The sequence below is a fragment of the Thunnus thynnus genome, chromosome 11, assembly GCF_963924715.1.
Source record: "Thunnus thynnus chromosome 11, fThuThy2.1, whole genome shotgun sequence".
Taxonomy (NCBI): domain Eukaryota; kingdom Metazoa; phylum Chordata; class Actinopteri; order Scombriformes; family Scombridae; genus Thunnus; species Thunnus thynnus.
The window spans coordinates 4,943,282-4,958,149 of record NC_089527.1 but is presented as its reverse complement, the minus strand read 5'-3'; the positions used below and the strand labels follow the sequence as shown (position 1 = coordinate 4,958,149).

The 14,868-nt window shown below is 38.6% G+C and overlaps 1 protein-coding gene across 2 annotated transcripts; it reads left to right on the top strand.

The window, feature by feature from the left end:
• The first annotated feature begins 345 nt into the window (after positions 1–345).
• On the top strand, positions 346–12,371 carry si:dkey-219c10.4 (high affinity cGMP-specific 3',5'-cyclic phosphodiesterase 9A). 2 transcript variants are annotated; one of them, XM_067602912.1, is made up of 14 exons: positions 346–538; positions 3,373–3,522; positions 3,623–3,674; positions 3,865–3,967; positions 4,698–4,840; positions 4,930–4,989; positions 6,606–6,783; positions 7,462–7,584; positions 8,144–8,236; positions 8,417–8,484; positions 8,586–8,688; positions 9,807–9,911; positions 10,645–10,791; positions 10,992–12,371. In XM_067602912.1, exons 1-14 carry the CDS (start codon positions 451–453, stop codon positions 11,184–11,186), a joined length of 1,608 nt encoding a protein of 535 aa, XP_067459013.1. In that variant the 5' UTR covers positions 346–450; the 3' UTR covers positions 11,187–12,371. The 2 variants fall into 2 exon arrangements, with proteins under 2 accessions (XP_067459013.1, XP_067459011.1); XM_067602910.1 differs by having other exon boundaries at positions 3,373–3,534.
• Positions 12,372–14,868: the final 2,497 nt, after the last annotated feature.

Here is a 14,868-nt window from a genome sequence, read left to right as displayed (position 1 = left end):
CGTCAGATAAACTTTTAAATAATTTTTTGCTCAAATCGAAGGACTGTGGGTTTTGTCCCCCATCACTTACACTATAAGTGCGTTTGAATTTCCTAATGGTCAGTATGAACAGGAAGAATGATTACAGCAAGAAAAACCTGTTTCAGTGCTTATATGGGCACCTGACTGTTAAGTTGTAGTGCGCCTGGACCACTACAGAAATAAGCATCCTTAAAAAGATGGAAAAAAGGCAACTAGTTGTTACTTTGAGTGCTTTGATTTGCATTAATTTGTCTGTCATTCAGAAACACACGGTCCACATGGAGGACAGGGAAGGAGGAGCCGAGGAAGAGGTGGGGAGGATAAAAACAAGGGGGTGGAGTGTTGTTCCAGTAAAATAATGAGATGACACAGACGATAGATTCAGATCAGCAGTCCACACAGAAACATCAGTAGCTCAGAATTCATGACATGGCAACAAAAATCATCTACTTCACAGTGAACGGGAGACCGGAGCAGGCTGAGTTCCCGCTGGATTGTCCTGCCCAAGATGTCAAAGGTAGGAGCAGAAAATTGATTCATTAGAAATGTATTTTAAGGTATTAAAGGTATGTCAGAGTCAGTGGTGGAAAGTAACTAAGTACTCAAGTACTGTACTTACATACAATTTTGAGGTACTTGTACTTTACTTGAGTATTTCCATGTGATACTACTTTATACTTCCACTCCACTACATTTCAGAGGGAAATATTGTACTTTCTACTCCACTACATTTATTCAGTTAAATTTAGTTACTTTTCAGATGAAGATTTGACACAATGGATTTTAAAATGGCTTTTAAAATACAACACATTGTTAAAGATGTTTCCAACCTTTTTGGCTTTTGACGTCTTACAAAAAGCAGTGTGTAGTCGGGGTCACATTTCACATGTCTATGAGTTGTTAACAGCTCCACCAAATAGTGATTTTTCCCTCTAAACTTCTCACATGGTTTCATTTCAATAAATGTTCAAATGATCCAATATTTCACCATAAATCAAAGATTAGAGAAAAAGTCCAAAAACTGAAAAACAGATTTGTGTATCAGAACTTTGTTTTTTCTTCTTTCCTCTCCCATTAATCATCTCACCACCCCTCAGATTTATCTGGTGACCCTTTGGAGGGGCCCGACCCCTAGGTTGGGAACCACTGGACTAAACTAGCTAACTGTATATAAAGTAGTGTAAACTAGCTCCACCTCCAGCAGCTACAACAGTAACATGCTGCTCTAACACTGATGCTTCACTATTAATAATCTAATGATGTCATATATAATAATATATCAGTCAGAGGGACCAAACCACTACTTTTACTGCAATACTTTAACTACATCAAGCTCATAATACTTATGTACTTTTACTGCAATACTTTAACTACATCAAGCTCATAATACTTATGTACTTTTACTGCAATACTTTAACTACATCAAGCTCATAATACTTATGTACTTTTACTGCAATACTTTAACTACATCAAGCTCATAATACTTATGTACTTTTACTTTATTCATGCGGGACTTTTACTTGTAATGGAGTATTTTTACATTGCTGTATTGGTATTTTTACTGAAGTAAAGGATCTGAATACTTCTTCCACCACTGGTCAGAGTGCACATACACACATATCCATATCTGCAATTATAGTATTGATTTTGTATCTACTCTTCTTTAATATGCAATTGCTACTTTGAGGAATATGAACACATTTTTGGTCATGCTGTACATTTGCCAAACTTCACCCATGTTTCCCATGATTTTACAGTTATTGAAAGAGGGAAGAATCATGTGAATATCTGAGATGTTATTATAAACTGACACAAGAAAAAAAAACTTGTGTTCATAGATCAAATACATACGTCAATCATTACATAAACAGAGACTTGTAAGTGTTGGAGGTACAGTGATACAGCTGCTACTGACAGCTCCTCACTTGTCACATCGGTTGGAGGCTTTGTCTGGCACTGGCTATTATGTAGGCTTTGTTTCAAGTGGCGTGGAAGGCCAAATAAAGCACCTTAGTGGATTTTTCATAGATAGCAATCAGCTTTTGTTAACATACTGTATATATCGATGTGGAGTGTAAATCACTGCGTGTTGTTACTTCACTGTGCAGAATGCTGTGTGTGCAGTTTGATGCTAGAAAGAAAATTAGTTTAAGGCGTCCATCTACGAGCATAATTTGTGACATTACAATTAGTTTAGGAGCCAATTGTGGTCCATTATGCAATTAACACAAATGAGATGTGGAAGCTTGAAACATTCAGTGCACAAACACTGAGAATTAGTGAAGTAGGAGACATCTTGGGTCCAGTAGTTTAACTTTTGAAATAAACAATATTTACATATTCATTGATTCTGGATTTTTCAGTGAGGGAGGACGAGTAGATGTGTTGAAAAACCATCCATCCATTTTTCAATGCTTATCCGGGATTGGGTCATGCTGACATCAGACTGAGTAAGGAAACCCAGACATCCTTCACTCCAGCTCCTCATTGGAGATCCCAATGCGTTCCCAGGCCAGAAGAGAGCTCCATCTCACCCTCACTTGTGAACAAGACCCTGAGATACAAGGACTCTTTCATTTTTAGATGTCCTAACACATGTCTGGATGACATCTTTAATTTTACTAGTGTTATAGAGCAAAGAATATTTAGCTTTTTTTAAAAGTGACTTTTTATTTTGTGTTTGAAGCGTGTTGATATGCGTATCTCTGGGGGAGCCTTCAAAACTATAGAAAAGTGGTACTGTGCTCTAATAAATCTTTATTAAGGTTTTATAAGTTGTAACTAATGCCTTTAAAAATGGTTAATGTTAATCATTAATTAATGCTTTATAGATCAGTTATAAGCTATTAATAAGACCATATATGGGGGTTGCCAGTTTACTAAAAAACCTCTTTGGACAGTGTTTATCTTTCTATTTGGTAATAATGAAGGTATACATGTTGGTAACCAATTAATAAATGTCTAATAAGTTGTTAAAAATGGATTTTGGTCATTTGGACCACTAGATAAGTGTCATTCAGTCCAATTAGTCAAATAAAAGGGATTTTTCACAACCTGGCTGGCAACTCAAAAGTTGTTGTTATCCTTGTCATAACTGATCTATGAAGTATCAGAAAATTACTATTAACAATTAATGAAGCTGTTAGTTACAACTTGTAAACATCATTAGCAAATTGTACCTAAAAGCCTAACAAAAACCCCCCAAAAAACCATAACTCCAGGTCACTTCACTAGCTTTTTAAGTAGTTTTCAGCTGCACTTTACAGTCTTCTACAGTTTGCTCTATGAAAGCAGTAAAATAATTTCTCAGGCCATACTGTCAAATGAACACAAGTCATTTTTTTTTTCCAGATCTTTTCCGCTCTGCAGCCGAGGCGGGACCTCATGACATCCTGAAGCTGTACAACCCCAAAGGCAACATCATCAACATCTCCCCACATCTGGAGCCCAACAGCCCGAACTCCTGCTACAAGCTGGAGGTGGTGGCCGCCGACTGCAACAGTGAGCCGTTAGGTATCTTTACCTTGGCAACATGGGAAACCGAGTATGCGGGTTTCTTTTAAAAACTGTTGACAGTCTGCTTCGTTTCTTGTCGTTTTAGGTGTCGACCTTGCTGGTGCGCTAGGATTTGACCTCTCATCCATGGAGAAAAGGTAGACAAGATAGGAAATAGATAATTTAGTTATGCTTTCATCAGATTGTTTGATGTGTCACATATCTGGGATTAGGATGCTTTACAAGGAGGTCAGATAAACAGTGTGAGATCAAGAATTTGAGCCTTTTAAAACAGTCCAGATGTATAGATGGATGTGTAATAACTGAAAACCTTACTGATGGTGTCAGACTGCAGGGTCTGGAGAAGAAGATCCTGATTGAAGCTGGTGAGACTCCTGCAGTCGTGTATGAGATGAAGAAACAGGTGGATTCATTCCGGGAGAAACTAGAGGTACGGCCGAAGTATTCTGTGATTTTAAAGCTGCCTGAGAAATTTGGGAAATACAGAAAACCATAGAGAAGAAAATAAAATTTTAAAGTTTGCTCTGCTGCTCCCAAGTGGTCAAAAAATAAATAAATTAATGCTGTTTTAAAGGTGCAGTGTGTAGAATTTAGTGGCATCTAGTGGAACAGACTCGCCAGAAATGGAATATAATATTAATAAGTATGTTTTAATTAGTGTATAATCACCTGGACATAAGAACTGTGTTGTTCTCGTTACCTTAGAATGAGCCCTTTATATCTACATAGGGAGCGGGTCCTCATCCACGGAGGCCGCCATGTTGCACCGCCATGTTTCTACAGTAACCCAGAACAGACAAACCAAACACTGGCTCTAGAGAGAGCCTTTCGTGTTTTTTGCTAGTTTTTATTCAGTTGATTGCAATCTGCAACCTCGCCACTAGATGCCACTAAATCACACAACACCTTTAAATGTGTCACTGGTTAAATTTTCCAAAATTGTGCAGTTTGTTACTATTTTTAAATTAGTGATAAAAGATTTGGCAAAACAAAAAAAAACATGACATATTCTTTAGCTAAAATGCCCTTATTCTTAGCAATAGATAATAAATAATTTGTCATTCCTGGCTTAAATCTTTAGGACTTAGTTGCCATTTGGTGAACTGATGGAAAAATGTGTCTCTCTAACATCTGGCTTGAGCTGATTCACCCTTTTTCAGAGTGTGGAGCATCTGAGCTGGCTTGGATTGTTCAAGGACTTGTCAGAGGGAACACATAAGCCCTCTCCGTTCTACCACAAGAGAACCTTGCGTAAGACCAGAGAGGAGTGTGAGCACGTACGAGAAAAGTTCCTTCAAATGAGGTACGTGCACATGCAAAACTCACAGACAGGAAATAACTATTTTCCTCCATATGATATATGTTTAAATATCCACATTGTCACATTCGCAGCTCTCTGGAAGTATCAGAAGAAGTGAGGCAGTACTTAAAGACTCCAACCTTTGATAACTGGTAAGTGACCAGTATATGAATATAACAGTGGAGGTGTTTTATATCATCTGAAGCATCGGTGTTCATCACCATGATGCGCTGGGTGTCGGTGTGCATGCATGATCACATACAAACAACCAGTGCACCTGTTTTCTCAGCGTGTACAGACAGCGAAGCAGACGGTCAGCTAATGACACTCGTACCCAACAAGCATCTCTGACGTGTTTCTGAAGAGGATAGGAGCCCTCACCCTTTTCTTCTGATCAACACACTCATCTCAATATGAATAGGGCCCGCAGAGGGCTCACAAATCAAAAGAAGGCCTTCATAAAAGGCTTAATCAGCACACCGTGTTTGAAGTGCGCTTCACGGGGAGGAAGCGCATGCCGCATTCAGTAAAGGCTTGGTCATCATTTCGTTTGTCCAAAAGCTTTTAAAGCAAATGTGAAAAGGTGGAGGTGGACAGATATGAGGTTAGGCTGAGGCTACAAAATGAGAACTGAAGCTCGGTCACATTATCAAAGAAAATCACAGGATTCCTTTGAAACCCTATTAAACATACTTTTCCATGGTGCGTAGTCATTCCTGCCATTTGAACATAGGGGTACAAACATTTGTATACATAATGTAATAAAACTGCTGCATGTTTTTACTCTCTACAGTATATATTAGAGGTAAGAGGTAACTGACATAATGTTCAGTGGTAGTTATGTGGAATCCTGGTTGCGTTGTTTCATAAAGAAAGCTCAGAAAAACTGGTCTTACTGTAAAAAGCCTGTCTTAATTGAACCTGAACCAGGATTTGGCTATTTCTATAAGACAACTCAGATCAGACATAAGTTAAGACTGGTTTAAATTAATGAGACCTAAGACATCAAGTACAGATCACACCTATTCACTAAACAGACATAATAAGACTGATGTACACGACCATGAAGAAGCACAAATTAAACATATAATTTAGACAGTAAATTAAAGATTCTGGTATAATTATGCTATTGTGAGTTCAAGTCCCGTGTGAATAATATGAGTTTTCCATTTTGTTTCATAACTGCTAAAAAACATATGTAACAAAATAACAAACAGGATCCAAATCAGGTAATTTATTTTCAGTACTTTTGGAAGCACACATGGACTGGAATACTGTGCAGATACTAGAAACTGACAAAGCTCTGAGCTTTATATATTTTAAGCCGGCAATAAGTGTGTCAAATTGTGATAAATTTAATACATGCTGCAGTTTGACTCTGACTTCTGTTCACATTTCACCAGTAATGAGAGACTTTGGAGATCACACAGTTTTTTTCAGTCCAGCAGATAACACTGGCTCCGGTCCCGTCACCAGATGTTCTTTGGCCGGCGCCTAGTATGTTGTACTGGCTCTATTTTAACTTTAGACTTCATTGGCGTTGTCAACCAGGATATTTAGACCTTAGAGGTTGCTCAATTTTTCAACTAAATGTTTCAGATATCAGCTTTTCAATGTGGGATACAGTATGTCTATACCAGTTTATATACCACATCTATATCTCTTTCTGTGCTCCAGGGGATCGGGCAAATAACGGACAATATCAAATATTCTGCTCTCTATACTTAAGCACTGTCTCATGGTGTTTTGTGTGTGTGTGTGTGTGCAGGCAGTGGGAGGACGCAGAGATAATGGTGCTCCTGCAGGTCATGTACACAGATTTAGATTTCATAGCGATCTACAACATTGAGCCTGAAGTATTGCAGCAGTTCTTGTTTGAAGTCTACCGAAGATACAACAACATCCCTTTTCATAACTTCAAGCACTGCTTCTGTGTTACCCAGATGGTGAGTGTGTGTGTGTGTGTGTGTGTGTGTGTGTGTACCAGGTATTACTCATGTTGTGGGGACATAAATCTATCTGTGGGGACTCATTTCCCTTTTAGGGACAAAAAGCAAGTCCCTATAATGTAAATCATTTGATTTCAGGGTGAAGACTTGGTTTAAGTTTAAGGTTAAGGTTAGGTTAAGTCTCCAGGAAATGAATGTAGGTCAAAGTCATGTCCTCTGAAATGATGAAAACATGTCTGTGCATGTGTGTGTTTGTGCTCCAATGACGTTATATTAAATTGTGAGCAAATCACGGAGAGCCCAATTGTGTCTGTAATCATCAAATTGCGCAATTACCCGTATGCCATCATCTCGATGGCTAATTGGTGAAGGACATCTAGAGAGGTCCCTCGAATCAGTCAGGCTCTCAACACGACCTCAGAGGAGGACATGTGATGGTTTAAACTCCTGTTAGTAACATTTCTGTGAAAAATAAACGTATTAATGTATCTCTGCTGCTTAAAGATCAATTCCTTAAACCTGCATTAATCAATATCTTTGATATCCTTGAATCAGATGATTTTGTGTAATGTGAAAGGTTTTGTTCATGGGCACAAAATCACAGAATTATCACTTCACTCATGGATTATCACCAGTTTTCATTCTGTATTTTACCGCCTGTTTAACTGTGAGCAGATGTACGGTTTGATCTGGCTGACTGACCTCAGGAGTAAGATGGACAACATCGACCTGCTGATCATGCTGACCTCTGCAGTGTGCCACGACCTCGACCACACAGGATACAACAATGCCTACCAGGTATCAAGTTACTTACCGGGCGTCCCTGTAACAAACTTCTTGATGTACAATACATAAATATTATCATCAATATCTGCAGTTTACATCAATATATATACAAATCTGATGTCTTTAGGTGTGTTGTATCCTGTACACTCTTGTAGGAGTACTTTTCACTGTGACTGGAATTTTGAGGCTAATTGATTGATTTCAGGGTTTAAAAAATCCAATAATGACAGTCTTCATTAGGTGCACAGCTATGCAGCAAGATAAACACACTTCCAGTAAAGGTTGAAAACAGCAGGTTGACTTTTAGGTTTTTACTGGAAGAAATTGTGAGACTATAAAAACAAACAACAAAGTCAAGAGGTTGTGATGTAGCACATTGCTTCCTCTGGTACGATAATCTTAATAATATCCTGTAGTGTGTGATGCATCATTATTTTTTTTGAAAGTTTTTTGAAAGTCATGCATCATATTTATTTTTTATTAACCAATGGTGAAAATAATCGTTAGTTGTAGCTCTAAACTCTATGCTTATAATCAGGAAACGCTGAAGTGATATACAACCATCTTTCAGATAAACGCTCGGACTGAACTCGCTCTTCGCTACAACGACATCTCTCCGCTGGAGAACCATCACTGTGCTGTAGCTTTTGAGATCCTGGAGGAGGTAAAACTTTCTCTTCAGAACTTTTCTATCCAAGCTGCCATGAAACACATCCTGTTAGACATGAATTCAGGAAAGTGAATTTTGATCTTCTGTTACATATATCTGGCAGGAGGTATAAAGGGGATTATAATACAGTTAAACTAGTGATAATGAACACATGGTTTTCTTATTTTTTTGTAGACAGAGAGCAACATCTTCAGAAACTTGTCCATGGATCAGTACAAACGGATAAGAGAAGGGATCATCAAGTGAGATCGTCTTTCTTTTTCTCTTAACATGCACGTTTTCTCATGTTATTCAGTCAGAATAACACGGCAGCATCATGCTCTTTATCCTGTTGTAACTGCAGATGTATTCTGGCCACTGACATGACGAGACACAACGAGATCCTCAACAAGTTCAAGTCCATCCTGCCTGCGTTTGACTTCACCAACAAGGACCACAGAGATGTGGTGAGAGGAGAGCTGATGTAAACACAACATAACATGACTTTTTATTTCTCTTCTTATTAGTAGCAGCAGTTATATTCTGTTGTTTATCAAGAGCGTGAAGTAATTCCAACTTAATCTGTATCTATATAACAAAAAAACGTTTATCTGATACAAGAGTAGTCATTTATTATGACTGATGAAACCATGTAACTACAATAACACCAGTTCAGTTCTGGCCAGGGACCGCTGTTGCATGTCACTCCTCTTTCTCTCCCCATGTTTCCTTTCTATATCTCTAGCTGTTAAATAAGGCAAAAATGCCCCAAAAATGATCTAAATGATCCAAAACAAGACAATACAAAATCAGCACAAAGCAACAATACATACAAACATTTCTTCTTTTTTTGGTGGTATTTATATACCTTTATTGGACATTGAGAGAGGACAGGAAACGAGGGCAGATGGGGAATGACATCTGGGATCATGCCCAGTGACTTCATCCATAGGCCAAGATAAAGTCAGAACCACACAGTTAAAACTATTGAACTGATGGGTCGTTGGATTCTTATTTGATTTATATTTCTTAAATCATTCATCATAGGATTAGAAATGCTTGTATCAAAGTGAAAAACTCCCACACACTGTCTTGATTACTGCTAGACCGATCGTTTACACCAGAACGTATTAAATATGAAATGAAAACAGTTTTTGAGATATGTGTACTTGTCTTCAAGTCGTGCTGACTTCTGACACATCTGTCATACAGTCAGGTGTGCAGAGATACCTTTTAAGCATTTTGAAATTTTAAACTTAAGTTGCTCTAAGGGGATCTCAGCCCACTCCTGACTCCCCCATAATTCAAACAATATCAAAAACTCAGCTGTCCAACCCTGCTCTTTTATGTAGAAGGAAAAAACAAACTTCAGGCACTCATGCGTGGAGCAGGAATGAAAAAATCTGGGATTAATTTAAAAAGTCTTTATTCAACATGGCTACTTACAATTAAAAAACCGACCGGTTTCAACCATAAAGGTCTTCATCAGGGTACAGGGCCTTTATGGTCAAAACCGGTTGGTTTTTTAATTTAATCCCAGATTTTTTCATCTATCTGTGTGTTTTTTTTCCTGTTGTGTGAGCAGCTAATGATGATTCTGATCAAAGTGAGCGACATATCCAACGAGGCGCGGCCCATGGAAGTGGCTGAACCCTGGCTGGACTGTCTTCTGCAGGAATTCTACAACCAGGTAACTGAATCCTGCTGTAAGTAAAGACATTTCACACTGTGTATGTGTTGTCTTATTGATTCAAAACCTGATTTTGTAAGGCTGGCTACTGATAAGTATTGTATGTGTCTATCCAAAGCCTGATATATCTTATTCCTCTGTACTGTAGACCTCTGTTGTTGTCCAAAAACTATTAAAAACATGTCATTGAGCCACACCGCTGCTCTGAGTGACATGTTCCATCACCATGAAGAGTTTGGTCACGTTAGTTTATTTAGAAATGACTCCAAAGAGTAATAACAGCAATCACGTTTTCAGTCCCTGGAGAGTAGTTCTATGTAAGGCAGACGCCACTGAGCATGTGCGAGAATGTGGCTCCGAACTTCAGCACAAAGTCAAGAGGTTGTGATAGGTAGCACAACAAGCTAGCAAAGCTAACAATCCTGCACATGCTCAGTGGTGTCTGCCTTACAAGGAACTACTCTCCAGAGACTGTAAAAAGGATCAGTTCATTGTATATTTGGCTCTGTACATGACACTTGATGACAATGAGAAAAATATAGAAAATCGCCAGCTATATCCTTTAAGTGAGCGAGTCTCGCGGTGTACCAGCAAGTCACTGTCTGGTGTTGTGTTTAGACGAAGCTCTCTGATTCTGATTCAGGGACAATAGATTTAATAAGTAAAAGACAACATCAAAAGGTGCACAAGCCATTCCAGTCTGATCCTTGTGGACTTTCTCTTTGGTCCTCAGAGTGACGTGGAGAAGTTAGAGGGTCTTCCAGTGACCCCCTTCATGGATCGGGATAAGATAACCAAGCCTTCATCTCAAACAGGCTTCATCAGATTTGTGCTTTTGCCTCTCTTCATCGAGCTGGCCAACCTCTTCCCCTGCCTGGAGGTAATTTATTTTAAAAATTCACAAAAGTATACAGAACTAACCCAAAGCAACAGGAAGAATTATGGGAAATGTAGGAAATCACTCACTTAACTAAAAGTAGACGAGTCAGGAGTAGAAAATGTAGGTGAACAAGAAAAGTCAGTTACTTTATGATAGAATAAATCTCAGCATGCATTGATCACTGTTGATTAATGCTGCAGCAACACATTATCGACCCGGTGCGGAAGGCCCTCGACTACTACACAGAGATGGAGAAAGCGCTGGACAAGGAGAAACAGAACCGGGCTCAGAGCGAGAACGCAGCCAAGAGCAAAGAGACGTCTGCGGGCACGCAGAGCACAGCGGACAGCCAGACGGACGCCGGGGATGAAGCCTCGAAACCGGATGCACAGTGAACTACGGTGGACGGTACATTCAAGAACTGAACAGAGTCTTACACATGTTATATCAAGATTGTATACATTTATATTTATTCAGATGTATTTGGTGAGCACAAGTACTGTATGCTGTTGTATTGTAGTTTTGGTCACAGAGTAAATAATCATATTACAAGATAAGAAATAAAATCACTGAAATGGTTACAATCAGTGAAAAGGAATAAAAGGTGTGTTTTATTGCGTTGGTTCTCAAACTGGGGTCCAGGGACCCCCAGGGGTCCTTGAGGGCTTTCCAGGGGGTCCCCCTCAAAAAGGAGAATAATTTATTTTCACTATAATTTCATGCATAAGTAACACAATGACAGAACATATGACTGTTTTGTTCATGGCTTTCATATACTTTTTATTATAAAATGTAATGTGAAAAATGTCCATCCCAAGTTCCCAAGTTTGTTATCAGAGAGGAAAATTAAAACCAGAAAATATTCACGTTTGGGAAGCTGGAACCGGTGACTTTTTGCTCAAAGAACTGCTTTGCGATTATTCGATTACTAAAATTTAATACATTTTCTGTTGATTAACCAATTGATTAACTGACTAATCGTTTGTAGCTCTAATTCTAACAGACAGACTCTCTGTGAACCTGGAAACTGGAGCATGGACACTTGAATTTATGATGTCATCAGGTCACAGAAAAGTGTCTGTCGCTGTGGGCGTTCAGAGTTTTTGTTTGAGATTTGCAGGATCTGAGAGGTTGAAATGTATTCACATAGTTTTTATGCGTCAATTGTTCTATTATGAGTTTGATCTCCCTCTATAAATACACACTTTCACACAATTCAGAGGCCATTATTTATTTTTATATAATATAAATGTTCTTTTTCCAATAAAATGTTGATGTTATTCTCAGCATTAAATGCTTTAAAGTGGGTCTTTTGAAAACTTCTATGAATTGAAACACCTCTAACTGTGTAGAATGTGTAGTTTGCTTCACAGTGAGGATTTAATGTTTGTTTTAACACAGGATCACACATTCTGGGGTTAATAAATATCCAATGTTAATTTTCCAGGCAAATTCTCTCTAAAATAAAGAATTAGCTTTTCCATTCCTCATTTGTTTATTAGCTTTAGTTGTTCCAACTTTATTCCAACTCAACTCCAACAAAATTTCATATTTCCTTTGCAGGATTTTGTACACATTGCTAATGTTGTCTTTTGCCATGATGTATATCAGGTTTTATTGTTTTGTCCTTTGAATAAAGGCTTTCTTTCAAGTATTTAACCTCTGTCCAACTTTTAGTTAGTCACTGTTGCTGTTGTTGCATTTTTGTGTGAGATAAGAAAAATTACTTCTTGATTAATCATAATCATCTGGTGTCTGCTGCTTAATCTGAAAAATCTATGGTGACACAAACTGTAAAAACATCATAATCAACATCGATACAACAAAATGACACAAATTGAAATCATGAAATGTATTTTCCTTCAAAGAAAACATCAGTATGAAACATTTCAAGGGTCAATCAATAATTTATTCTTATTAATTCATTCATATATATATATATATATATATATATATATATATATATATGTATATTTCAGTCAGTGCGGGTTTGCTGAGTGCTGTTTCTTAATGAGTGTTCAGTCTAAGTGTGAAATACCTGTTTTTCTGGCCTTCTTCTGCTCTGTTTTACATATACTGTATTTTCTGTCATACACATACAAATATTTGTCTGCTCTGTTTCCCTGCCCACACCTTAGATGTCCTCACACACAGTACTATTGTCTCATATGCACAGACAAATACCTCCAGTCTCCCTCTTACACACAGACTGACACACACACATACACGTGTTGCTGCTGCAGCTCAGCAGCTGTTGCAGTTGCTCCCTCTCTGCAGGCGGCGTTAAGTAGTTTGAGCCGCATACTGTCTGCCCTTCTCTTCTTTCAGTCACATAGTTCTCCTCTCCCGGTGATCATAAGAGCGTAAAGCCTAAAAATAGTACAGATCTTTATTTGGCTTTGTGAGGAATCTTTCTTGCAGCCACCCTGAGCCTGTGGAGGCAGATTGATAATCCACTCACTGTGAAGCCAATGTAGTCCTACCACACAGCTAACAGCTAATCATCCTGGCTATCAGTTCTTCCTATATCTCCAAAATGCTTAACCGCTCAGCTGCAGCGCAACTTTAATAGTAGTCAACAGTAGTCAGGCAGGGGCTGAAGGCTGGAGCACCAACTGCTGACAGGAAGCCACCAAGTTATCCTTCCTGTTAGTCCTCCTGAAGATAGGCAGCCCCCCTTTTTCAGGCTACCATAGCTGCCTAAGTTGAAACACGATACTGGGGCTTTGTGTCCGTACTCTGAGACACATTTATACTGTTTGCACTGGCTGGTGTCGTGGAAAAATAAAGACTCTTCAGGCAAGATCTCTGTGCGCGTCAAACGAAACAAAAGACTTGCTTTCAGTTCTCCCAACTTTAGGTCAGGAGCTGTATCAGATCATGAAATAAACAAATAAACAGCTTGCACAGAGCCAGGATAATTAGCCGTTAGCTGTCTGATAGGAGCTATTTGTTTATTTTATGATTTGCTCACTTTCAGCTAAACCACCTGTCCTGTTTGGTTTGGATATGAGTGCAAGTTCCTGTTTAGCTGTTTCAATTTATGCCTTTTTCCAGAGAAGTCCTTACATCACTGGTTAGTCCTTATTTGGACATCAGAGATAAGATGTTTCAGCTGGGAGGTATTACATTAAAACTGAGAAGATTCAGAGTCTTACACAAATCAACATTGTTACTTTCTGAGAGCCAGATGGCGGAGGCCCCAACGAGACACACACACACACACACACATATTTAAAGCTTGACCTCAGTGCTCCTACGTGAGCTAAGTAAAAGACTAGGCATTGTAGAGTGTAATCGAGGTCATCAGGTTTATGAGCTTGACCATGTGAAGAGGAGAAACAAGTTAAAAGTTAAACACAACATGCAATCAACAGCCTCCTAAATGTTAGCGCTGTATTGTTTTTACAAAGACCTTTATTTTGTTGGCATGATCTGCAGCTGTCGAATACCATCAAAATAATGAGACAATCGTCATGTTTTACTACATACATTTAGTTTAAAATAAGGTCAGAAAATTGCAGTATCATTAGAACGAGGCCTGGAAGTTTTAACTGGGATGTGGCAGTAACAGCTGCTGACATCTCTGCTCAGACTTTTACTGTAATGATGACGCAAGAGTTATTCTCTGGAAAGCCCGAAAGTCTCTGTTTTCACTACAGAAGGCAAATCATAAGATCTAACTGAACTGTACAAACCTTACTTTCAATCAGCAATGTGCTTAAACAGTATTAAATATTCAGTGTCCCATTCAAAGTCTGTGGTTCTCAAACTTTTTCATGTCTGATAAGATTTTTGCTTTTAGATCTTTTATTACAGAAAGTGTATGAACCCCGTGACCACAACACACATTCTGTCATTGTGTTACTTATGGATGAAATTATAGTGAAAATAAATTATTCCCCTTTTCAGCGGGGACCCCCTTGAAACCCCCGTAAAGGACCCCCGAGGATCCCCGCACCTCACTTTGGGAACCACTGCTTTAAAATATCCCAAATCAGCTCAGTGTAAATTCTGTTTTTAGGGTGGATTTTCTTGTCTCTCATCACCTTTTGACCTCGAGCGCTTCTCCTTTTC

What these genes read in the sequence shown, in the direction of transcription:
- si:dkey-219c10.4 (XM_067602910.1), top strand. Translation starts at nt 451, where the DNA reads ATGGCAACAAAAATCATCTACTTCACAGTGAACGGGAGACCGGAGCAG. An exon ending in CATTCCGGGAGAAACTAGAG is followed by an intron (nt 3,968 to 4,697) that starts GTACGGCCGAAG and finishes ACCCTTTTTCAG; the next exon opens with AGTGTGGAGCATCTGAGCTG. An exon ending in GCTTCTGTGTTACCCAGATG is followed by an intron (nt 6,784 to 7,461) that starts GTGAGTGTGTGT and finishes AACTGTGAGCAG; the next exon opens with ATGTACGGTTTGATCTGGCT.